The 25,146-nt window shown below is 45.5% G+C and overlaps 1 protein-coding gene across 1 annotated transcript in view; it reads left to right on the top strand.

The window, feature by feature from the left end:
• CALN1 (calneuron 1) overlaps window positions 1–25,146 on the top strand; it is a 223,618-nt gene that overhangs the window by 11,955 nt on the left and 186,517 nt on the right. The window contains exon 2 of the mRNA XM_075013721.1: window positions 9,772–9,896. Coding sequence (XP_074869822.1) covers window positions 9,779–9,896 — 118 coding nt within the window. The 5' untranslated portion in view covers window positions 9,772–9,778. The remainder of the gene's footprint in view (window positions 1–9,771; window positions 9,897–25,146) is intronic.

Here is a 25,146-nt window from a genome sequence, read left to right as displayed (position 1 = left end):
ATGCATTATTGATGTATTTCACATTTAGCTCCAATATGCTCAGTCTATTAGGGAATCATAACGTGTTATATGTCAAAAAGGGAGGCTTTCTGTTTGGTGTGCTATAGGGTGACCCTGTCTCGCCTGGCCAAATATGGGACATGGTGAATGACCCCTGTCTTGGCCAAAATGGGATGGATGGCTACCCTATCTGGGGCACTGGGAACAGGGCTGTCAGGTGATGCTCCTGGCTTCCCTAAGCTGTGGGTGGCAGCCAGCACTGCCTCACAGTCCAGCTCCTGGCTGCCCCAGGAGGGGGAAGCTGGAGGGCTCCAGCTCCAACCACACCATGGCCACAGTTCACCCCCCGCCGCATCTGTGGCTTTGGCTCCAGCCTCCCCAGCTCCAGTGGCCCCGCTCAACCTCCTGCGGCTCCAGCTCCAATCCTAGCTCCAAGCCTCACCGCCTAGGCCCTGGATCCAACCCCACAGAAGCCCTGGTTCATCTCCTACAGCTCCTGCTACAACCCCCACAGCCCTGGCTCAGCTCCAGCCCCCACTGTGGGAAGCCAGGCAGCAGCTGAGCCATGGCATGGTCTGGCTCCCAGCTCCTGGCTCTCGCAGGTGGGGGAAGACAGTGAACCCTGTGAAATATGGGGCAATTTGCCCCTTTTGCATGATAAATTGGGACGCCAGAACAGTGCCCGAAATACAGGGCTGTCCCGCTGAAAAGTGAAGTGAGTTAACTCACGAAAGCTCATGCTCTAAACTTTTCTGTTAGTCTATAAGGTGCCACAGGACCCTTTGTTGCTGCTACAGATCCAGACTAACACGGCTACCCCTCTGATACATGGTCATGTTAGTGAACTAGTGGGGAACAAGTGGGGAAGGCTTTGAATTCATTTAATCTGCTACAGCTGTTTGAAATGAAGGCAGTGGCACATGGAAACCTGAGCTGAAATATGCCAAGGAAAAGAGTCCATGTGACACATGTGATAAACAAACCCACAGCTACCAGATCTTCTGTTATCAGTGGAAGATAAGGCCTTCAAACCGCTTAAGAGAAGATGTAGAAATGTATAACAAGGAGACTTAAACATGCACAAGTGACTTGTCCTTGCTACTTTGATATTCACTTAGCAAAAGCGTGGAAATATGGTTGTTTTTTCTTGCTGCTAATGATATTATTCAGTGTTATCATTTAGGTCTGTATCATCTTACTGTGTTAACGTTCTAGGCCCAGACCCTTCGACGAACTGGATAAAATACTCCAGAAGGAGACAGTGCTCAGGTTTTTCTGAAGTTAAACAGAGAATATCCTTGGAGTGTTTGCTGGCATAAGGAGTCATACAGACAAAGAGGATAGCGCCCTGTATCCAAGCCTGTGCCCCCAAATGCATCTCCTGGAATGCCAGGGCTGGTTGTCCTGCAGCCCCACCACTTCAGAGCATTGGGGCTGGTGGTTAGGGGGCTACCCGAGGGAGCTGAGGCTGTGGGAGAGGGACAGAAGAAGGAAACTAGCCTCCTTGTACAGTTGGAGCTTTGGTTGTGCCAGCTTGCCGTACTTTCCAGGAGTTAAACTGGCTCCTGGGCAAGGCTGGTCCATCCCTGCTAGTCAGCAGGAGCTTGGGGGCTGGGCTGAAAGGCCAGATGTAGCCCAGGGGGCGGTAGTTTGTCTCCCTGTGCTCCAAAGCTTACTGGGATTGAAGTATCCCAGAGTGCCCTGGAAGCCAGACTGGGAGGAAGCAGAGGCAGGCAGGCAGAGTTTTTACAAAAATACCACCCCCGCCTTAAACACACAATACGTTTTTGTTTGTTTTACATAGAGAATTTCAGCTTTCTTTGGTGAAAGTCTAAATATTTTCAGCAATCTCCACCCCCAAATTTTTCTGCTCAAAACTTGATTTTGAAGATAAGTTCAATTTGGGTATGCTGCTGTCACCCCTTATGGGAGTTGTCATTCAGATAGTTCTTGCTTCCATTCGCCTATATGAGCTGAGCCCTCCCCACCCTCCCGGCCAGATTACATCTCCCATGACACTCCCAGGTCTCCCTTCTTGCTGAGCCATCACATTGTATCACGGGGGAACCAGCCCATAGAAGGGAGTGGGCTCGTGAGGCATGGAAATGACAATGCTCGTGAGGTAATACAGCTATATTTCCCAGCTAATGTTTTGGATTTTCAGGCATTTGAATTTTTGATTAAAAGTCAAAAATTTCCCAAGAAAGCAGATAATTTTTGCAAAAGAGGTTGTATAACTGACAAAACATTCTGGTGGGAGTTTGTGACCACGTGAATTGAAGCATGTGAACGTGAAGCGAGTGAAAAATGATGTAGGGACTGTGAAAAGGTAGTGAAGGAACTAATACAGGGTGGTGGGAGGGTGAGGGAGTTAGGGAATTTCTGGATGCCTACAGGAGGGGACGAAAATGTGGAAGGACTTACAGAGAAAGGATTCAATATAGTTGGGCCACTGGGAACTCAGAGGAAGGTAGGATGGTTCTGAGCCTTAAAGATTATTTAGATTTAAGGGGAGGATAAGGCTAGTTCCTTTCCCTGCTTTTTTGTTGTTCTGAAACTTAGTATGTCTTTAAATTTTCACCCCCTATTTCCATGTTTCCAGTGGTTGGAAAGGAGTTTATAATACTGTATATTATACTCAAGCTGACAGACTCAGTTTTCCTTTCCCTTATTCAGAGCTCCAAAGACTCTTGGCCTTTTGGAAACTTCTGTGTTTATCAGTATGATGCCTTTTAAAGTGACCTTCACTGGCTTTTTCATTGTGGGGTTTTCTGGGGTGGGAGATTAAAAAAAAAAAAAGAAAAAAGAAAAAAGACACTACTTGCAACCACATTTGAAGTTGCCACTGCCTAATACCTGTCAACAACTTGGAAGCTCCTAGCTAATTAAATTGCTTTGTGATAAATGATTGGAAGATTTACGTAACTAAGACAAAATTTATGGGTCTATTACAGGAGTGGGTGGATGAGATGGTGCCTGAAGGAGGAGAGGTCAGAATAAATGGCCGTTATGGTCCCTTCTGACCTTAGAGTCTATGAGCTAAAGGATTTACTCACTTAAGTGTTTGCAGGACTGAGCTGTAACACTTAGCTTTACTCCAATGAGGAGTCTCAGTGAAATCAGCAGAAACCCCTGTAGTTATAGGACTAGAGTCTTACCTGAGAGCTCTAACAGTCTCTTCTTCTTTAGCCAGCTCAGCCATTAGAAGGGGCCATAATGTTTAGCCAGCACATTGCAAATATGTGCGGGGGCAGGAGGCAGGGGTTAAATCATACACCTTTGGTCCAAGGCATAACAGCTATTAACTCATTCTTCAAGATTCAGACTTGTATTTTCCATGTTCACAAGTAGGGAAAAAGTGTTCGGTCAGAGAAAACACGGATTGTTTTGTTTTCACACTATGCCAGATGAGCTTGCACTGGAGTCTGTGGAAATTTAGCTCTTCATAAAAATGATAGACTTGAACAGATAGTGTTGCATGCACCAGTGTAGCAGGGAGACCAGTTTGTGCAGCCTATGGTTCTAAGAGATGTAACCTCTTTGCTGTTGTGAGTGCGAGCTCACTATAGGTAGCCTTCTCAGAATTTGCCTTGCTACTTGTTACAAAAGTGATGAGTGTGTAGCAGCCTCTCTTAATATATATATGATGCAGACACAACACAGTGTAATAAGCTTGTCTCGTTATTTCAGTATTGTCTTTTCCACTGGGTTGACTTGTGATCCAGGAGCTGTTAAGAAGGACCATAAGCAGGGGAAATTTCCGCCCTGTGCTGATCACAACACATATGCATGTAGTACAGCTGACAGCCACTGCAAGCCTGGGAGCAGGCTGTGTGGGGTGGAGCCTTGGGTGGGAAGGGGCAGAGCCAAGGGCAGACAGCCCTTAGTGTGGTCCAGAGCATGGCGCTGGGCCCACTCCCAGCCCTCAGGAGTTGCACAGAATGGTGGAATGATGCTCCTGTAACATTTCAAAGGACTTGAGGCTCTGGCTGCAGCCACTGCTATTGTGGCAGAGGCAGTGGTGGGGAGCGCTGGGCCCGTTTGAAATGCTGGGCCCTTCTCTAGTTGGCCCCCTTAAGCCCCTCTCACTGGGCCTGTATTACCCCTCCACATCTTCCTGGCATCTTGGCTTTCTTAACTTATATAGCATCAAAATATAAACTTCTTCATCCTAAGGTTTTCTCCCGAAGATAGTTTATTCTTACAGCTTTCCATGTAAGACTTCCGGTTCTCTCATATCCTGTCTGGAACTGTAATAAGATCCACCAGCCAGCATGACTGAGCTATAATTCTTGCATATATTTATGCACTGGAGGGTCACATGGTTAAAGAAAAGACCTCTGGTTCCTATGCAGGGTCACAGAATCTAGCACATGGTTAGAAGAGTCCATCAGGTACTCCTGACTTCTTTCCATTGCTGCACTGAGACTTTTTGGGTCTGTTCAAGTTGGTGGTGCTGGATCTAGTACTGAAGTGTATGGAGAGCCAACTCAGTGCCCCATCGAAGGTCTGCAGGAAGGAAAAATGCACTGTCAGCAGTAGCACATCCAAGTACTGACGTGTAAGGTGAATTAATACTCTTAGTGCTAGAGGCATCTTGCCAAAAGCGCATGCATGCAACAGGATGCTGACTCCCACTGAATATATTGTTTACAGTGGGAGACATGCAGATTAACTCCAGAACCATTGCTCACATGAGGGAGAGTGTGGCTAAAGATGGCTCTCTGGTTACTGCTTCTTCCCAGGTGGTCTGTCTGTTAAACCTGCAGGAACTGGGGCAGACTTCACCACAGCAACAATGAGGAATTTTTTGGAAACATACCTGGCTAATGTGCTCAGAAGAGGGAGGGCGAAGCTACTCAGGACATCTCCCAGTGGCGCACAATGACCCGTCTGTGTTTTATTCTGGTCTTTCTTTTGAGTGGAGCCTGGAGCACGTGACGAGATGTGCCAGCATCAATTTAGAGGGCCTGGGACTCCAACAGTGTTACAGGCTGGGTGCTTTTGGTATCACTGGGCCCCATGGCAACTGCTCCCTTTGCTTGCCCTCTTTATCCCCCCCTGCATTAATAAGCATGAATAAGACTCCCTCACAATGGAGGCCTGTAGCTAGGAGATGATTTGCAGGCCTTGGTGCCCCGAAAAGCATCACAGTGGGCTCCAGCGTCAGAGGTCAGGTGTGCATGTGTGTGTGTGAAACACTTTCTCCCAGTAGCTGTATGAGGTGGGAAGGGGGATCCTTCACAAGAATGCCCTGTCTCCTCAGCTACAGAGGCTGCATCCTGCAGGATGGAGCTCCGGATTCGTCCTCATGCCATCTCTGTGAAAGGGCAGAAGAAAGTGAGGTGTCCTATTTCACACTGAATGAGTTAATGAGAAACATGTTTGCACCACTGGCTATTCAGCAATGGGAACTCCGGTCACATGCCTTGTTAGAGAGCATGCTGGATGGCATTTTCTGTCAGGTGAGCAAGAGTTAGTAATGGTGGTGCTCTGAGGTCTCGTGAGGGAAGAAATGTCTCTAGACTAGCCTCTCTGATGAGTGCCAGGCAGTTTCAGCCTCTTATGACACCTGGTTGCTTCCCTCAGTGAAAGGGTTTCATAACGACTTGTAGTTGCTTTTCCTTTAAGGCACAATCCTTTTCAAGACAAAAAGCAGTCGAGTAGCACTGTAAAGACTAGCAAAATAGTTTATTAGGTGAGCTTTCATGGGACAGACCCACTTCTTCAGACCATAGCCATATTATCCTCTCTAACTGGTCTGGCTATGGTCTGAAGAAGTGGGTCTGTCCCACGAAAGCTCACCTAATAAACTATTTTGCTAGTCGTTACAGTGCTACTTGACTGCTTTTTGTTTTGATAGTGTATAGACTAGCATGGCTGCCTCTCTGTTCCTTTTCAAGAGTTCGTGACTGAGCAGTGAACTGCCAAGGCTGTGTCTTTAAACCAACATTGAGCCTTTAATTAAGTGCTCAGACTCATTAAGGTAGTCTCATTCTCTTTATTGCAGATGAAGAGGGAAAGGTCGGTGTTTGTGCCACAAAGGGCCTTCCTCAAAAAGACATCAATCATTCTGTACAGCAGCCTGAATAGCAGCGTGAATATGAATGAGAGAGGGCCTTGTATCACAGGTCTGGCTCAGGCAGACCCTCCCATTGAAGTACTGTGTAAGTTGAGGTCTGACAGGGGCAGGCCTATGCAGGTATTTTGTCCCTCAACATATGGTGCCCCCAAAGTGTTTTCTTACTGTTGCAACTTCTGTACAGTCCGGACAAAGAGGTGTGTAGGGTGTGAGATCCATGTGCTTCAGACAAAGCTGGAGTAAATCATCTTTACAGGTGGAGGCTATCTTAAGGCCAGGAGAAAGGAGTACCCACCTTTCCCCAATTTGCAAAGGTAGCCAACCCTGCAAACCGCCCATAGTTAATAAAGTGAGCCACACATACCCATTGCTGGGGGTTGTGGCTGCTTGAATTAGTGTAATCATAGCCCTGTAGGCTTTTTAAACACCTCTCTTTTGTACACACAGTCCAGCTGTGTCTCATGCACTTCCTAGTGCTGTGTGCAGTATCATTCTTACCTCACATAGCAGAGTCATCCTCTTCTACTGCACTGGGGTCCTCTGTGCCCCTGCCTGCAATAGGTGGTTTTGCTCAGGCTGATCATGCAAAAATTTGCCTGCAGACATGATAAAGAGCAGCCTGCTGTCTCTGGTAGAGTACATTGCTGGTTACCAGATGGGGTGATATCTGCCTACTGTCCCATAAAGCCTTTGCTTGGTTCAAAATATTTTCTTTTTGTGTGGCTCCCCTCCACAATCCAGGTGTTGCAATCCAGGTGTTCCACTTCATCTCTCTCTAGGGAGGATTCCACTCAGGATGCTTCAAGCTTCCCTTTGTTGATGGTTGGGTGTTAATTTCAAACAATCTGGATGTTCAGGGGATGGTTAGTGCTGCTATTTTAAAAGTTATTATAAATGGAAGGGATTTTTGAAATGTTTGGATATGCAGCCACAAACTGAAATCCACAGCTTTGGCAGGTGCCGTTGTTGCAGCTGGGCACAAACTGGGTAACCCTGGGTGCCGGTTCTGGCCTGCTGTGCAGCCTTAGCTCAGGGACAGGCAACTGCAACAGTGAGTGGGCTGCAAGAGTGGCTCTCCTTCACTGCAGTGGGCCACAGCAGCCCACGGCCCACTTGGGTTCGACCTGTGGCCCATAGTCTCCCTCCACCCCCACTCCTGGCTCTTGTGCACTGGGGCTTCCCAGCTATGCTCTGTGCTCCCATACCCCAGGTCGCTCGCACACCAGAGTCCTACACTCACCTGCTCCTCCCACTCCTTCCCAGCACTTTCGGAGCAAGTAAATCACCTGAATCAAGCTCTGCCCCCGGGCCTCCCACTTTCCTCCCAGAGCTGGAACGACGTGGGGGAGAGGGGCAGCCAGGAGTCTGTGGGCCGCAGATGGAGCCCCTGCAGGTTGCCCACCGCTGTTGTGGCTACCTGATTTGTGCATGCATGTAGCCAATTTAAACCTTGGGTCCTGTGTGAGACATTGCTAGCCAAAATCCAGCTCTCAAACTAACCCCAAATATGTGACTGTCTAGCACTTTCACCCCCTTCCTTCAATCCTATTTGATTTGTCAGTTATTATTGCAATTTTTTTTGTCCTCTGTACTTATAAATGTCAGTCTGTATTTTAAATGAAATTGATCTGATGAAGTGGGTCTGTCCCACAAAAGCTCATCACCAAATAAATCATTTTGTTAGTCTTTAAAGTGCTACCTTTCTTCTGCTTTGTTTTGTACGTTTAATTGGTTCAAGCCTCTCTCTAATGAAATGTGATTTCAGAAGTCAGTGTAGTTGCTTTTCTGTTGAAATACGATGATGGAGGAAAAATGCGGATCAATTTATGCTTAAATATTTCATTGTGTCACATGAGAGCCGGCATGAACGCACAGCTTGCTGGAACTGTCCGACGGGTCAGCACTAAACTGGCACTGAAATGGTATTCACTCTATTCCTTCACCCATGTATAAAAAGTTAGTGCCTCGGCAACACACACTAATGTGTCTGAATGGAATACTTTAATTGAGTAAGTGCTGGGAAATTTTCTATGCTTAATGGAAAAGAAAACCTGTTTATGTTTTTAATGTGCTGCGGAAGAAACTAGTTCCCAAATAAATATATTTAAAAGAAGGATTAGGATTTGTTTGCATAATCACAAGAGAACAGCTCTGTATGTACAAAATATTAACGATGGGAAAACAAACTTTGTTTCTTTCTCGTTCTCTGTTTCCCGTGTATCAGATCGGTTTGCTCTTTCAGGCTTTTTAAGCTTTCATGAACTGAATGAGGCAGAAGGTAATTCGTTAGAGGATTAAGATGTGTTTGTGTGTGTGCACATCTGTTTTATTGACTATACTAAGCACATAGGGTGATGCAGGAGCTAAATCATCATTGTGATTATCACCCAAATGTGACTGGAAGCTGAGGACACAATTCAGTAGGTGGCACTTGTCTTCCAGAGGCAATTTCTCAGCATGATTTTGGAGGTGATGTGCGTTGAGAGGCACTGGAGAGACTGTATAATACATTTGTAGCATACAGTCAAGGGTCCAGTTCCTCCTCTGCTATAAATCAGCACAGTTAGAGTAGCTACACTGAATTACACCAGCTCTGGATCTGACCCCCGGTATTTTGGTCTCTGTATCCTAGCCAAATTCTAATCCAAGTGAAATTGTTGGGCCAGACCCCCGGCTGGTATAAATCATCATAGCTCCCTTGGCCCTGCTGTCACCGCCACTGAAGATGTGTCTTTTCTGCTACATGGCATGGCTGCGAAGGAGTCTGATTTATGCCAGCTGTGGATCTGGCTTACGGACATTTCCCTTATTGTTTCAGTTGATTATGGGAAATCTGTCCATCCTAAATCATGGTATATTATTGCCATGTAACTGCCATTTTTGACTGGGTGAAGGGCTAGCCTTCAATAGAGAGAAGCAATCCCTACCCTAGCTTAGGGTAGGCACTGCTTATGCTGTAATTAATTGTAACGAGTCTCCTCCGATGCTTTCCTAGTAATACTCTTCTGTAACATTCATGCAGTGGGACAAAAATGTTCATCTGCAGTTCCTGCTTGAAGGGGAAATGCCTTCCTTCAGCAAGGACAACTGCAATTAGAGAATCGGAAACTTTGGCATGGAGATAGATTTCTGTTAGGGCTGGTACTCTAGTATTTCGCAGAATACTAGACCTGGAAGGGACCTTAAGAGGTCATCAATTCCAGTCCCCTGCACTCAAAGCAGGACCAAGCACCAACTAGGTCATCCCTGACAGGTGTTTAAGTACAGGTGAGACACATTTCCTGGCTGGGATGTCCCAACTGCTTAAGAGATTTGGATGTTCAATTTAAATTAATGGAAACTGGGCATTCAGACCCTTGCACAGCTTTGAAAAATCTCATTTCTGACCCCCTGTGATGTAAGAGTGCGCTTTGAGCTCTATTATCTTCTCCGGGCTGAACATTGCTATGTAAATGCAAAGGATTATTTTACTAAAACATGTGCATTCTGCCTATGCTAACTCTCCCCCTTAATGAAGAAGACACTTTCGTTTAACTCGTTGTAACCATAAAAATTGAACTTGCAATCCATCCATCATGAACTTGGCTTCTAGGAGCATTTAACATTCTATTGCTCTTTCAAAGGCAGCTGATTGCTCTCAGAAAACAAAGAACAGACAATGAGTCCTTCTGCTTGGTTTTTGTGTGCAGGGAGAAGATGCCATTCCACCATGTAACGGCTGGCTTGTTGTACAAGGGGAACTACCTGAATCGATCGCTCTCTGCTGGCAGTGACAGTGAGCAGCTCGCCAATATCTCTGTGGAGGAATTGGATGGTAAGGACCGCAATGTTGATTGGAGGTGGAATGGGGAGGCAGTGTTCCCTGTCAGCTGAGTGCTTGGGTATCCACCCAGGGGAGATTCAGGTACCACCCAGCTGATCGGCAGCTGCACTGTTTCTGTTGGCAGTGCACATGTGCACATGCCTTATTGCATATAACATAATTTATTCAACACAAGGGTGGAAAAATATTAGAGGGAACGTTGGTAGGGGATGCGGGGGCATAGGAAACAAATGCTCCAGGACCTGGTGGTTCAAAATGGCTGAGGGCTCCTGGCTGCTGCAGCCACGATGCACAGACTCCTATGCCCTTTAAATCACTTCCAAAGAGCTGGGCTGTGTGCTCCAGGTGGTGCTGAAGGGCTGGCCGGGGAAGGTTGCCCAGTGCTGCTGCTTAAACCCAAGGCCCCACCCCTTCTGGGAACATGGAGCCACATCCCCCTTGCCCAGAGGCCCAGCAATTCTGTTGGCCCCACGGGGAGGGGTGCTTAGAGAGTAGAGAGAGGCTGTCGGCTGGCCTTTATTTGTGTTAATTGCATAATCTTCAAATAACTTGAATGTTGATCTAAGTTTGAAACAGAAACTAAAAACCTTGTTTGATATCAGACAGCTCACCAGATCTAAAATGAGGGGAAAACCACAGTCCAAAGTTATATTCAGATCCCAGGTTTGCTTCCAGCTCCAGGCTCTGTCCTTCCATCTGTAAATTAAGAACTTCTAAAAAGGACAAGAATGTTCTGTATGGGCAAAATTTTGCAGGAGAATGTTAGACTAACTTTTTTGGTTGAAGATGCCTTGTTCTTACACAGGAAGTGGCAGGGTCAGCATCTGTCTCCAGGGCTGTGTCATCACATCTGCAATATGGCCATTAAGCAGGGAGGTTTCTGTCTGTCAGTCTTTATCTTGAGAGAGATTTGGAAGCTGAATGTGGCACAGGGGGCTAGAAAAGCGCTTTAGAATTGACTGCTAGAGGTCGATGATTGAGGGCATAAGCCAATCTTTAATGAATGAGGGATAAAAAAGCAACTTTCCTTGTGGGTGGATTAACCCATAACTACCTACTGTAGTGTTTTTGTACGTTGCTGCCTCAGGTGCTGGTTGCTGTCAGAGACAGGACACTGGATCTGGGGTCTGATTCCTCTGTTCTTGCCCTGATAATTTCTGTTTGATCATTGTTTGGAGAACAGACTGAAGACGTGAAGTTCTTGGTCTGCTTCCCAGTGGACATTTTGTACAAGCCAGAATTGTAATGGAGGGTCTCTGCACATTGCTGAGTGACTCAGATAGCATGGAAATGGACCTAGATAGAAACCTTCCCTCTAGAACAGGGTTTACACATATTAGTGGGACAACATGTAAGCATGCCCAGTCTTTTGCCTGTATTATATGTGATCTGAGGCTAAATCAGACATAATTTACAAACGTGACAGGTCTATTTCATCTCTACCCTGTGTCAGTCCATTTTTGCAAGCCGTGCATTAATTTTTGCTGAAAAGAAAAAAAAATACAATTCCCCAAATATATTTCTTTAAATGATTTTTTCCCTGGTGAGAATTTGGTATACTCAGTAAAGGTATGAAATATGCAGGAGCTAATATAAAACACTTTAAACAGGTTAACAAAAAAGGTCACTCAAGGTGCATTCTTAAGGGAAGTGTGCAGGTCTTTTAGCCATGCTCAATATTTTTCTTATCAGGTGCAATGGAAGTTAGGATGAGAGTTTGGATTGCTTGATAATACCACTGACCTAGCTTGCCCATTGTGGGCTGCAATAAGGAATAACAGTGTGTGAAGTTTAGATGCTCTTACTGTTGGTGATCAAGCAGGTTAGCACAATGCAAAGAAGATGGAAGTGGATTAAGTCTTGTTTAAATGTAGCTCTGGGAGACTTCGCTGTTAACGCACGAACCAGAGTGTTCTCGTTGTAACTTCTTACAGACAACTTGCCTTCTAGTGACCGAAGAAGGAATTGCAATTTATTCATTTGGAAGATTTGCACTTAGCAGCAACTAAAAAGCCCCGTCTCTGCGCTATAATGTTAACAAACTGACGCATTCCCGTCAGTTTCACACACGGAGGCAAGCTTTGCCAGTGCAGTGTGACCTCTTTGTGCCATTGAACTGGAGCAGTCAGGCAGGGAAGCTGTTCTAACTGTCCTGGAGAGCTGAGGCAGGGATGACACCACTGAACCTGTAGAAGAATCATCATTGCTCCCTTCATCCTACCTGCTGCTAGCACTGCAGGGAAATAGAGGGCTGGGCTGGATGAAGGGAGAATAGGCAGAATGCAGCTGGGATGTGTTGATTCTCCGTTGTATTTTCACTCTTCTCAGGCTGTTTGCAGCTGGTGTTCCAGCTGCTCTAATATGGCACAGGGAGACCAAAACAATGACAGAGTAGGACTTTAGGCCACCTTTACCACCCTCACCCTATTTTGCAATGTGGCCACTCCCCGATCAGGTAAAAATCGTAGGTGTTATAAGTGGATGAACTCCATTCTGATATCACTGGCTAGTGGTCTAAATAGAGAATTCAGCCTTAATGGAAGAAGATGCCTGGCCTAAACAGAGTCAATCAGAATATGAACAACGGAGTTATTTACCCTGGTAATTAACGTGAAATGTTATGAATAGGGGCTGAGTAGCTATCTTATACCCAGCCAGTGGCAGTCACTGTCAAAAATCCCTCTAATCTTTTCCATCCCTGTGCAAATTTTTTCCATCCATGTCTGGAGTAATTTTTATGTGCACAGAAGCTTGTACAAATGTTCACCACCCAGAGAAACCAAAAACTCAGCTGTGAGCGCTCTGCTAAGCAGCTGGGCAGCACTTGACTCTCTCCTGAGTGGCTGCACAAGCACTCAGTTTACAGGGAACACTGGTCGCTGTGCAAGTTAATACTATGTCAGTTCTATGTGGTTTGTGCCTTATTGTCAGTGTGCTGTTCCACCACAGAGCAGCATATTTCATTCATCTCTGTTCACAAAGGATATCCTGCTCATTCTTCCAAATACAGGAGTCTGAGCTCTTTTGCTAATCACCTGCTTATTCTTTGGCTGTTGGACTGCTTGTTAGAAAGTATTTAGAATTTTTTGACAGCATTTTGCTTTGCAAACACTTTATTTCAAAGGCTCTGTAAATTTGCCAGGAAGATATGCCCCAATATTTAGCCTAGTAGAAGAGATCTCAAGCCTGGGTATCTTTTTTTTTCTTAAATGCAAAATTAGTGCTAAATTAATTCAGTTCTTGTTAAGCCGTAGCAGCACAGAAGGATATCGTAGGTGGAAATTCTTTCCTGTGCACTGTGTACTAAAATATAGCTTAGTCACTAAAAATTTACAAAAAAAAACAAAACATGGAATTCCTTTTGACCATTGGCATTTTTTTTTTGCCAGCAGTTAGTATTATTTTATTATTTATTTGTGTTATCTTATTTAGCAAATAGGAGTTCCAGCAAGAGACCAGGACTCACTGGCTATGTCTACACTAGCCAAAAACTTCGAAATGGCCATGCAATTGACCATTTCAAAGTTTACTAATGAAGCGCTGAAATACATATTCAGCGCCTCATTAACATGGGGGCGGCCGTGGCACTTTGAAATTGATGGGGCTCACTGCCACATGGCTCGTCCAGACGGGGCTCCTTTTCGAAAGGACCCCACCTACTTCGAAGTCCCCTTATTCCCATCTGCATGTAGGACTAAGGGGACTTCGAAGTTGCTGGGGTCCTTTCAAAAAGGAGCCTGGTCTGGATGAGCCGCATGACGGCGAGCTCCATCAATTTCGAAGTGCCGCGGCCGCCCGCATGCTAATGAGGTGCTGAATATGTATTTCAGCACTTCATTAGTAAACTTCGAAATGGCCATGCAAATTTGCATGGCCATTTCGAAGTTTTTGGCTCACGTAGACATGGCCACTGTGCTAAGTGCTTCACAGACACAGACCATCTCTTCCCCAAAGAGCCCATGTTCTGGGTATATATGTGGTTAAGATGTTTCACCTCTGTGAAGGATTTTTAAAAGTACATGTGATCAGTTACTCCAGTGACGACCACAATATTGTAAGAGTCTGAGCAGAACTGAAGCGATTTAAATATTATTTTTGTTGTGGGTTAATATAATTAGGTCAGCCTTGCATTGTTGTTATGGGATCCACGGGGTCCTACAGTGCAGTGTGGCATGAACGTCAGACTAGTTTACACACAATTTTAATATGGGGTAAGGGTGTGTAGAGAGTCTGGGTTATAGGGTGAATAAGCAGATTTTACAGTAGTCTCGCTGCATATCCAGGGAATTCTTCCACCTCTTTTCTGGCTAGTCATTCTCTTCCCTTGAGAACTTCTAAGATGCTTGTGAGCCATCTGTCTGTTTCAAATATGTTCTTTTTCCCCCCTTTCTGCTGTAAATTCTATTGTGGCAATAAAAAAAAAAAAGGCTGAAACAATAGTTGGTTACTCTTTAGATTCTCTGTCTGTTCTTCATAGTGTTTGCTATTCGCAGTCTCATAAGACAATGAAGGTTTTAAGAAACTCTTACCGTTCAAAAGGAAATTAATGTATTGAAAGCTACATTAGGTGATGTGACAATTTGTAACACAACGTTGAAACTGACGTGTCACCAATAAAGTATGGGGCAGGGCTCAGGTGAATGTTAGCTGCTGTGTGTTCAGCCATCGCTACGCATGAGAGTATAAATTAGGGCTAGAGCAACTGCTTTATCTGTGAGTTTCCTAGCTGTAGTTGATTCATTTCAGAATTGTAGCACTATTTTCACATATTTCCTTTTAAAATCGACTGCTGCCTTAACATTACAAATGGCAAAGAATACACACGCACATGTTTTAATAAAAAATCAGGGGATGGAGTCATCATTGCAAGTTTGAGTCATCCACCCACACAGGCACTATCTAAAGGGTATCGTCAGGAGGCAGAATGTTCCCATTGTAAGAGTCTGACAAATATCCCCGAAGGGAAGACGCATGCATTTTAGGTAAACTTTGTAAAAGTCTGTATCTCTCTCTCACACACAACCCAGAACCATAAGAGCAGCCATTAGGGTGGAAGGATGTCATGATAACTCAGAGCCTAGCCCAGATCACAGGAGAGCCAATAGGAGTTGGACCCACTGTCACTGTATAGCATGGAAGCGTCTGACTGATCAGGGTCATCAAGTCCGGTCCCCTGCTATCACAGACAACTGCCACACTGAATCCTTTCCTAAATTTTCCAAGCACCACCTTAACACCAGCTAGGTTCCTTATTGGACCCTCTGCGAGGCTGTTCCAGAGCCTCACTGTTTAGTTATCTTGAAAACTTTCTCTGATTTGCAGCCTCATTTTCAGAGACAACCTTAGGATTTATGAGGCTCTAGGTAGTGCTATTAAATTGGTGCCCCAATACCCGATGACATCCTAGGGAGGGAGGAAAGGATGATTTTGTAGAGATTTGGTTTTGTGATCTGCAGCAAAACAATGAAATAGTTTTAAAGCGAATTTTAAACCACAGTCCGGTCGACTAACCCAGTACATTCAGAAACCGACAGTCTACACCTGGGGCTGGCAAATGCCTCTTAAATGGCTACCTTAGCACTTGAATGGCTTTTTCACAGGTTTGATGTTCGGCTGATCGCTCTGGCCAGCCTTTTCACTTGTAACTAAATACTTTCTGAAGGAAGCAGATCTATAACACAGGAATAGAAAGAGCAGGTGGGTGAGCGTTAAGCCCCAGTGGTGGCCCAAATTTTCAGGTTCCCTACGCAACTCCATATTCTGCGTATGGGTGAGGCTCATTTTAGTCATCTTCATTTTATACTCATTTGTTCTGCTGCCAGCATTGTCCTTCAGCTTAAATAGCTCTTTACCACTCCGCCTCCCCCAAGATTTACTCTCTGTTGTATTTAAAGCAACTTGAAGCAACAAGGTTTTTCATCAGCAGATTTAGATCATATGGCCCCTGCCACAAAACCTAGGCATGCTCGTATGACCTTGTCTAAACTGGGGCTTTTCCCCCATTAGATGCAACAACCTGGCTGCCCTGGTGCATGTTCCAGTATAGTGAAGTCCAGAGAAACTCCATCACTACAAATCATGGCTTGGCCTGTCCAAACTAGGCTTGCAGCAGTAGAGTTGTAGCCAGGGCTGTAACTGGGGATACTCTCCAGTCTAGGGTAGCTTTAGGTCAAGTGGCTTTCAAGTGCTCAAGGGCTTTCCATGAATGGGAGGTCTCCATCAAGGATTATTATTCTTGAGTGGAAGATACATATGCTCACATGTTTGCATGCACTACAGCAGTGGTTCTTAAAAGGAGATCTTCTGGGGGTACATCAGTTCTGCTAGGGATTTGCCGAGGCTACTGGAAAAGCATTAGTGAAATCAGGAGAAACTGAGAGTAGGGTTACACTGTAGCCATAACCCGAAATAACTTATGCAATTTGTGTTATTTTGAGGTAACTTATTTCCAGCTCCTTGCCAGCCTAATGGCACTGAAGTTCAAAATAAGTACCTATTGTGCACTTCCCACTTCTCCTCTCATGACGAGGGGTAGGGAATCAAGTATCGTGCTTGAAATAGCCCTGATATTGCTAGTGTGATGTTTAGCGTCGGGGTTTCTATTTCGGGATACAAATGTATCCCGAAATAGAAACCTCAGTGTAGCCTTAGCCTCAGGATATGTCTACACAGCTGCTATTTCGAAATAACTATGTGTGTCTACACAATGCAACTGCTATTTTGAAATAATTTTGTAATAGTAGATGCCTTATTTCAAAATTGACAATCCTCATTGTATGAGCACCTATTTCTGCTTTGTCAGAACTTTGCCCATGAAAGCTTATGCTCCAAAAAATCTGTTAGTCTACAAGGTGCCACAGGAATTCTCATTGTTTTTGCAAATATAGACTAACACAGCTACCCCTCTGATAGAGACAATGACTTGTTTATATTGCTGTAAACAATATAAGTTGTAAGTTATATATTTATATAATAATATAAGTTACATTTATATACTGCTCACTGTGATGTAAATACAGTATTTATTTTCCAGTTGATTTATTTTATAATTATATAGTAAAAATGAGAAAGTCAGCAATTTTTCAGTAACAGCGTGCTATTACGCTCCTGTATTTTTAGGTCTGATTTTGTAAGCAAGTAGTTTTTAAATGCAATGTTACTTGGGGGTGTGTAAGACAAGTCAGACTCCTTTTGAAAGAGGTACAGTCATCTAGAAAGTTTGAGAATCACTGCACTGTATCATCTTCATTACTAGACTTCCAACTTTTTTCATTGCCAACTCTCTGCCATTGTGGAGTGGAAGGAATACCTGCAGAAGTGACTTTAACCAAGTCACTTGTTTGCTGGGCTGCTGCATGTGATACAAAAGCCAGCGGCTTTAGAGTACAGTGGAAAACAGCTCATGCAAAAATTAAAGGGCATGTTTAAATGATGTCCGTATGGACTTTCAGCTTAGTTGTTGGCTCCCATATGTCAATAATCCAGGCAGTGAAAAACTGGATGAGACTAGATGGAGGTTATAATCACTTAAGAAGAGTCAAAGTTGCAGCAGGGCAATAAGGCATTCAGATGAAGGCAATAATACCACTAAACAGATTATCTTGGGAAGCAGGAACGAAATCTGTGGACCCCCATTCTCAAACTGAGGCACCTAATCATCAGATGTGCATGTCTGCAAATGTTGTCCATGGCTGTTAAAATTAAGGCAGAAGTCATGATTGCTTAGTGAATAATGGGGTGGCCTTGACAAGGTCAGTCTTGAATGCATTTTAGATATACTTGATGACCTGCAAAGCACTAAGGCTCTGATTCTGCAAAGCACTTAAGCACGGACGTGAGCCTAATCCTATATCTATTCACAAAAGTACATAAACAGGCTCTTGAGTCCTGCTCAACCGCTTGAGCATTTTGCTGCCCTTGGACCTGAGTTGCTAGTGGCAACTAAGAGGACTTGATAAAAAGGCTGTTGCCACTGATGGGGAATCCAGAAGTTCTCCCTGAAAATTATTCTTTTAGAATGTGCCATTTTGTGGGTCCTTTGGATTTGTGGCTATTTTGACCATCTTAAAATCAAGCTGATTGCACTTTATATTTGTATCGGAGGGGTAGCCTTGTTAGCCTGTATCTACAAAAATGAGAAATCCTGTGGCACCTTCTAGACTAACAGATTTTTTGGAGCATAAACTTTTGTGGTCAAAGACCCACTTTGTCAGATGCATTGAAATGGAGATTCCAGAGGCAGGTCTTATTATACAGGCTCGTGAGAAGAAGGGAATAGAGATCAAGAGGAAGGCCAGAGTTGATGAGGTCAATTCAGTCAGGGAGGATGTGGAGGTGTGAGCACCAAGAGAGGAGAAACTGCTTTTGTAGTTGTCCAGCCATTCCAGTCTTTGTTCAATCCTTGATTGATGGTGTCAGATTTGCAAATGAATTGCAGCTCTGCAATTTCTCTTTGGAGTCTCTTTTTAAAGTTTTTTTTATTGCAGGATGTCTACTTTTAGATCTGCTACTGAGTGTTCAGGGAGAATGAAGTGTTCTTCTACTGTTTTTTGTATGTTATCATTCCTGATATCTGATTTGTGTCCATTTATTCTTTTACATAGAGACTGTCCAGTTTGGCCAATGTATCTGGCAGAGCGGTACTGCTGACACATGATGGCATATATTACATTAGTGGATGTGCAGATGAATGAGCCCCTGAGGGTGTGATTGATGTGGTTAGGTCCTGTGATAGTGTCACTGGTGTAGATAGGTGGGCAGAGTTAGCACCGAGGTTTGTTGCAGGGATTGATTCCTGAGTTGGACTTACTGTGGTGTGGTGTATAATTGATAGTGAGGATTTGTTTCAGGTTGACGGGCTGCCTGTAGGTGAGGACTGGGCTGCCTCCCAAGGTCTGTGAGACTGAGGGATTGTAGATCACTGATGTTGCACTGGAGCAGTTTTAGCTGGGGGCTGTATGTGATGGCCAGTGCTGTTCTGTTATTTTCCTTGTGGGGCCTGTCTTGCGGCAGGTGGCTTCTGGATACACGTCTGGCTCTGTCAATCTTTTTCCTCACTTCCTCAGCCACTTACACCAGTGGACATTACATCTGCAGAAGAGACTTATTGTTGCTGGAGATGTTAATGATTTACCAGTAAGCCTTACCCTCAATGAATGAAGCTTACTGGTTACGGGTAACTGGTGGAGGGCTACTCCAGCCCTGTGGGTGGAGGTGGTGGTGCTTCAGCATGGCTGGAGTAACCCTTGTCTGCAGTGGGCCTGGCCCGAAGCTCTGTGGGCAGCTGCACTCCAGCCCAGCTGGAACAGCCCCAATCTACAGTGGGAGAGGGAATGGAAATGGTGCTCCCGCGGGGCTGGAGTGCCCACCTTCCCGTTTAATTAGTTAACAGGTTAAACTTAACATTTAACCCATAAACTAATTAAATTGGATTTTGTATCCTGTGTTGTTGCAGAGTGTGCTGCCTTGGTGTCCCCAGGGTGAGTTGAACTGCAGTACTTTGAAGAAGTAATTCACCAGCACTCCGAGGGAGGAAAAGTCGAAGGGGACATGTAGTTAGTTGTTTGGTTGACACCAGGAGGAGCATGGAGTGAGTCTGCCTTTCTTAGCCTTTTGGCCATGGAAAAACCCACTCGGAGGAGGAGAGGGGATAAAAAGGAAAGATAAGGATTGTTTGGGATTCCCAAGACCTCTTCCGAAATGGCCAAGCATGCCATGGAGAAGGAACTGAGCTGAAATGCTAGCCATGCTCAAGTGACCTTAAAGGCAGGTGCTCAGGTCAGCAGTTATGAGCCATGCAATTGACGCTGACAATAGAATAATTTGTTTTAAATTGTGTTTAAATACTGTTTCGTTTTTCGTAGTGTCATGACCTAGATACTCCCCTGGCTGGACCTCGGGTATGTCTGACGTCAGTGAGGCTTTTCTTTCCTGTTTCCCAAATATGAATGTATGTTAAATAAGTGTGTGTTTCTTCAGTGCCCAGTTGCTTCAGGTTTGAAATTGCCTCCATGTACAAATCATAAAGGCCAACACAATGCTAATCACTTTTGTGTGGCATGTATTGTTATATTCTGAGACGTGCGTTTGCACATGAAAAAGCCACTGGAACAAGTACTCACAGGAAAAGCCTACGTGCACAGAGAGAGATTGTGGCTACCCATTCTGGCCTGTGTTCTGATTTACTATGCACTCAGGTTGGGGCAAAGGTGGGCAATAATTTACACAGAGGGGCCACTCCATGAATTTTGGTTTTGGTCATGGGCCTGCTCTGTGCTCCCTGGAAGGGGCAGAGCCTTGGGCAGAAGGGTTGGGGTAGGGGGCTACAGGGAAAGAGAGTGTGTGTGAGTGTGAAGGAGAACCGCTTTGTGACGCAGGTTGAGTGTGTGCTGCAGTGTACATGTGACAGTGACTGGGTGTGTGTGGCACAGAATGGGTATGCGTGACAGTGACAGAAAGGCTATGTCTACAGTAGCCCCAAACTTCAAAATGGCCATGCAAATGGCCATTTCGAAGTTTACTAATGAAGCGCTGAAATACATATTCAGCGCCTCATTAGCATGCAGGCAGCCGCGGCACTTCGAAATTGACGCGGCTCGCCCAGAGGGGGCTCCTTTTCGAAAGGACCCCGCCTACTTCGAAGTCCCCTTATTCCCATCTGCTCATAGGAATAAGGGGACTTCGAAGTAGGCGGGGTCCTTTCGAAAAGGAGCCCTGTGGGGACGAGCTGCACGGCGGCGAGCCGCGTCAATTTCGAAGTGCCGCGGCTGCCTGCATGCTAATGAGGCGCTGAATATGTATTTCAGCGCTTCATTAGTAAACTTCGAAATGACCATTTCGAAGTTTGGGACTAGTGTAGACACGGCCAAAGTGTGTGTGCTGGCTGCTGCTGGGTTTCGGAGAGAAGCCAACCTCTGTCTCTTTAAGGGAAGTCTCTCCTGCTCTGTTGTCTGCTCCCTTCTCTGCTCTGCACTCCTGAGTCACTGACCATCCATGCTTCAGACTGGAGCAACTCTGCTGCTTGTCTCCATCTCCTCACTCCCTGCTCTGCTGAGATTCGGTACTGGGGCAGGGGAAGCCCTGACTTCAGCGCTACCTTCTCTCCCCTCCTTCTGCACCCCCTCCGCACAGCTAGCAGAACAATCCTAGGAGCAGCTGCGCTGCAGATGGAACAAAAGGGAGATGTAGCTGAACACTTGCTGCTGGCTGTTAAGTATGCATGGTCTGCTAATCAGCTGGGCAGGCTGGAAAGCAATGCCTGGGGGCAGGATCTGGCCCCTGAGTGTGATTTTTGTCCACCCCAGCTTAGGGTGTGTTCGTTTAAATCAGACAGAGGGGGAACATGGCAGTGCCTTGCCATCCAATTGTTTTAACCTCTAGAAAATTAATACAGAGTCTATAGATTCCAGTGTTGTTTGCGTGTGCTTTAATATTTGTATACTGGCTCATAAACATTCGGCCTAATTCGCTACTGAGCCGCACTTTGGGTAGCCATTTACACCAGCAGACAGGAAGTGATAAGATGTACCATTTTGATCTGGTACCATTTTACGCTCATGTTGCACAGAAATGCAGACGGAGACGATAACTAGACAAATCTCCTACATATGCACACACATAAACACACACACTCATTCACTCACACAGGGGCTGTGATTCTGTTCCAGGAACAGTCCTAGCTTTTCTGAGCTACAGGCAGTTTCACTTTTTTGCATGACACAACAGTGACTCTGGGCATTGGAAGGAATTGTGGCTTTGTATCTTCTAGGATGCAAGTGCTGTAACAGCTCAGGGAGCACTGGGCCTAGATGCTAAGCAAAGGCCCCTCCAGCAGGCAGGTGGTAAAAAGCTGCAGCACAGATACTGTGGAGTGGCACAAAACAGCGAAGGTTCCATTCTCAGATGTTTTACTGCTTGGACTCTGGAGGGCAGTTCAATATTTGTCCAGCTTCATGGGATGTCAAAAGTATAAGGACAAACCTCGTTGGGCTGGGGTATGTTCTGAGGAAAGGTGTGGCAGGTGCCTTGTGTTAAAAGGAAGAAATGCTTGTTCCTTTTCCTGGAATGACCCTTCCCTCACAACGCCAGAATCCTTTACTGTAAAGTTCATTCACCTTGGCTTACTGCCCTGCGGTCTGTTATAAAGGAAAAATACTGTACCACACATCACTGCTGACTCTCCTGGGAGAGAGAGTTCTGACAGCGAATTAATAATCTGACGATCAGCTGCCAACAGATTGGAATTTGTAGGGACATCATCTGGAAGACAATTAAAGAGTTTATGTTTGAGCTCTTGCTACATTGCCGAAATTATTGGTATTGGCTGGTCAGTGGACAAGTATTTGAGTGTTACTAGGGTTGGGAATCAGTGTTCCCTCTAATTTTCTTCCATCTGTGCATGGAATAAATTTTGTTATGTGCACCAAGGTATATATCGATGTGCACCACCATTAGAAACACATGCTGCTGCCTCTGGGTGCTCTGCTGATCATCTGGGCAGCATTTGAATCTCTCCTGGGTGGCCCCCCCAAGTGCTCAGCTTAGAGGAAACACTGTTGGGAGTCCTGGGAGTGACTTTAAATGAGGATGAATTAAAAAAAGGTGGCCAGTTTACTGTAGACAGCAAGGAAGGACTCTTCCCATGATGTAGGGTGGACATTGTTAAACCTCTGTGTACAAGAACAGGTACAGGTTTTAAGAAAAGATCTGCAGTTTGCATTAAATCACTTTCCCCTCACTCCTCATTACTGCATTTATTGAATCTCTTTCTTCAGAGGAGAAAAGAGCACTGCCGAGATAGGCATGTGCGTCTCCTTCTCGAAATGCATCGTTGTTATCTTAAATGTTCCCTCTTATGATATGAAGATCTGCAGGCATGCCCCCCCCCACCGAGAACTCCCCCATAGATGGGGGATGTTCCTAGTTATTGCAGATAAACCGAGTTCATTTTTAAGACTGCCTTCCCTTTAGAGTGTAACAGAGAGGTAGCCTGGTTAGTCTGTACTGCAGCTTCTGCCGCTTTATTTCCTTTGGAGTGGTATTGTAACCTACTCCAAGGACTTGTGTGTCGAGCTGCTGCCTGTCAAGCTCAGACCAAGCTCTAAACATGTTTTAGAAGTCCCTTAGAACAGACAGATGTGTTTATACCATTTCAGTATGGAACACGGACCTTTTTATATGCATTTTTAGTTGAGACCATTAATTTTCCTGGTTCCATCCAGTCCCGTGTCTTAAAGCCAGCATTCGCCTGACAGCTCCTCTACAGGGAGCATGATTCTGAGTGCCCGTTGCTTGGAAAACCCAGTGGGCCTAATCCTCACATAACAGCAAAGCCCCTGCGCAGCAGTCTGGAGAATACCCTCTTCACAGCCAGCCTTTCAGCTGCTGTGGAGCTCATGAAATGGAGAGGGGACAGGGAAAGGACATTGCTCTGCCGCTATTCTCTGCTTCCCAGACTGGCCCCAGAATATGCAGAATCCAGGGTGGCTTTAAGGTACCTTTGCCGGCCTTCCACTGTTCCTCTCCCAAGCTGTGATCCAGGAGTCTATATCCAGATGCTGTCATCAGAGTGAACATCTTCTAGCATCTCTCCTGTATGTTTCAAACACTGCGTAAACAATTTGAGGTCAGTGCTGGTTGTTGCTGTTTGAGGGAGCTGTGAGGTGTGATCCTTCTGCTCCTTTGCTCCCTGAGCAGATAAGGACTAGGAGTGCTGCATGGGCACACATTTCAGACTGAAGGCACCTCTGAATATCCCAGAGAAGATTTTCCCCCCATTCTTATGGCACACACCGTACCACTGACCTTTAAGAATCCTACGCTTTTGGAGCCTTCTTTGTCCCTCTCTGACTACTTTTGGTGGGCTTCATGCCAAGATAGCCCTGCTGAAGCCAACTATGGGCACAAGGGACTGTCTCCGTCATGAGCTGCAGAGACAATGGAGGAGCATGGGCAGGCTGGTGGGAACAACAGGAAGGCTACTGAACTGACGTATTCAGACCAGCTGACTGAAGATTCCCATTTTCACTTGCTATCTTAGAAACAGGAGACTGTGTTGCTAAGTTGCCTTGGGCAAGACTCTTAATTTCTCTGTCCACCTTCCCCATTTGTCAATCAGGATTGGTTAATTTTGGGAAACACTCCTACAGTGTTCCCTCAATTTTTTTCCCACGCTTGTGTAGAATAAGTTTTGTTCTGTGCATCAAGTCATGTGCTGATGTGCACCACCAGTAGAAACATGCTGTCATGTGGGTATTGTGGGTGCTCATCTAATCATCTGGGTGGCATTTGAATCTCCCCTGGGTGGCTGCCAGCGTTCTCTATAAGCTGAGTGTTTTGGTGGCTTCCAAAGAGAGATTGATGCCAACAATTGATTAGCATAGCACCCGCAGCTGCTCACAGCTAGCAGCGTGTGTTTCTATGGTGGTGCACATTCACACATACCTTGGTGCTCATAACAACATTTATTCTGCCCAAGGATGGAAAAAGTTAGAGGGAACTCTGGTGGCTGCCCAAGTACTCAGCTTACAGGGAACACTGCTCACCTCTAAAGTACGCCAGTTGAAATTGGGAGTAACTCCACTGAAGTCAATGATGCTAGACTAGTGACATGCCCATGAAGTGTGTACAGGAGATGCAGGCCTCTGATATCCTATAGAAGTGCTTAGTCAAATGCTCTCCTTACAGTTCTAAGCTGCGTGAGTTTTCATGCCAAATATTGTCTCTCTGATTGCTTAGGGCAGGGGTCAGCAACCTTTCCAAGGCAGGGTACCACAATTTAACTTTTTGACTTCTGTGTACGGTCCGAGCGCTGATGATGGTTTTGAAAGTCACTAATAGTCCTACTTACAACAGCTTTGTTAATAAATAAAGATGTTTAGGTGGTGGTTAGCATTAGCATTAGCTGGTTTTTTGTTAGTCCACAGGTGGCACGGCTTTGAGCAAGCTCCCGGCTGCCTGGGGGAGAAGGGGCGAGGCAGAGTGGGGCTTAGTTCCCACCTCTCTTGCTGGTGAAAATTGGCTCACATGCCACTCTTGCCACCCGTGCTGGGGGTTGCTGACCTCTGGCTTAGGGCTTTCATATCTCAACTGAAGTCCTGGAATGCTTCAGAGTGCACTCAGGCAGTTCAGACAAGATACAGTTAACAAAGAGCCAGAAGAAGGACAAATGGTACGACAGCGCTCTGGGGGATCTAAGCCGGAGCCAAACTGGAGCACACGGGACCTCAGAGTTGCAAGATTC

This window comes from Carettochelys insculpta, chromosome 19, assembly GCF_033958435.1.
Source record: "Carettochelys insculpta isolate YL-2023 chromosome 19, ASM3395843v1, whole genome shotgun sequence".
Lineage (NCBI taxonomy): Eukaryota > Metazoa > Chordata > Testudines > Carettochelyidae > Carettochelys > Carettochelys insculpta.
This window is presented reverse-complemented; position numbering and strand designations above follow the sequence as displayed.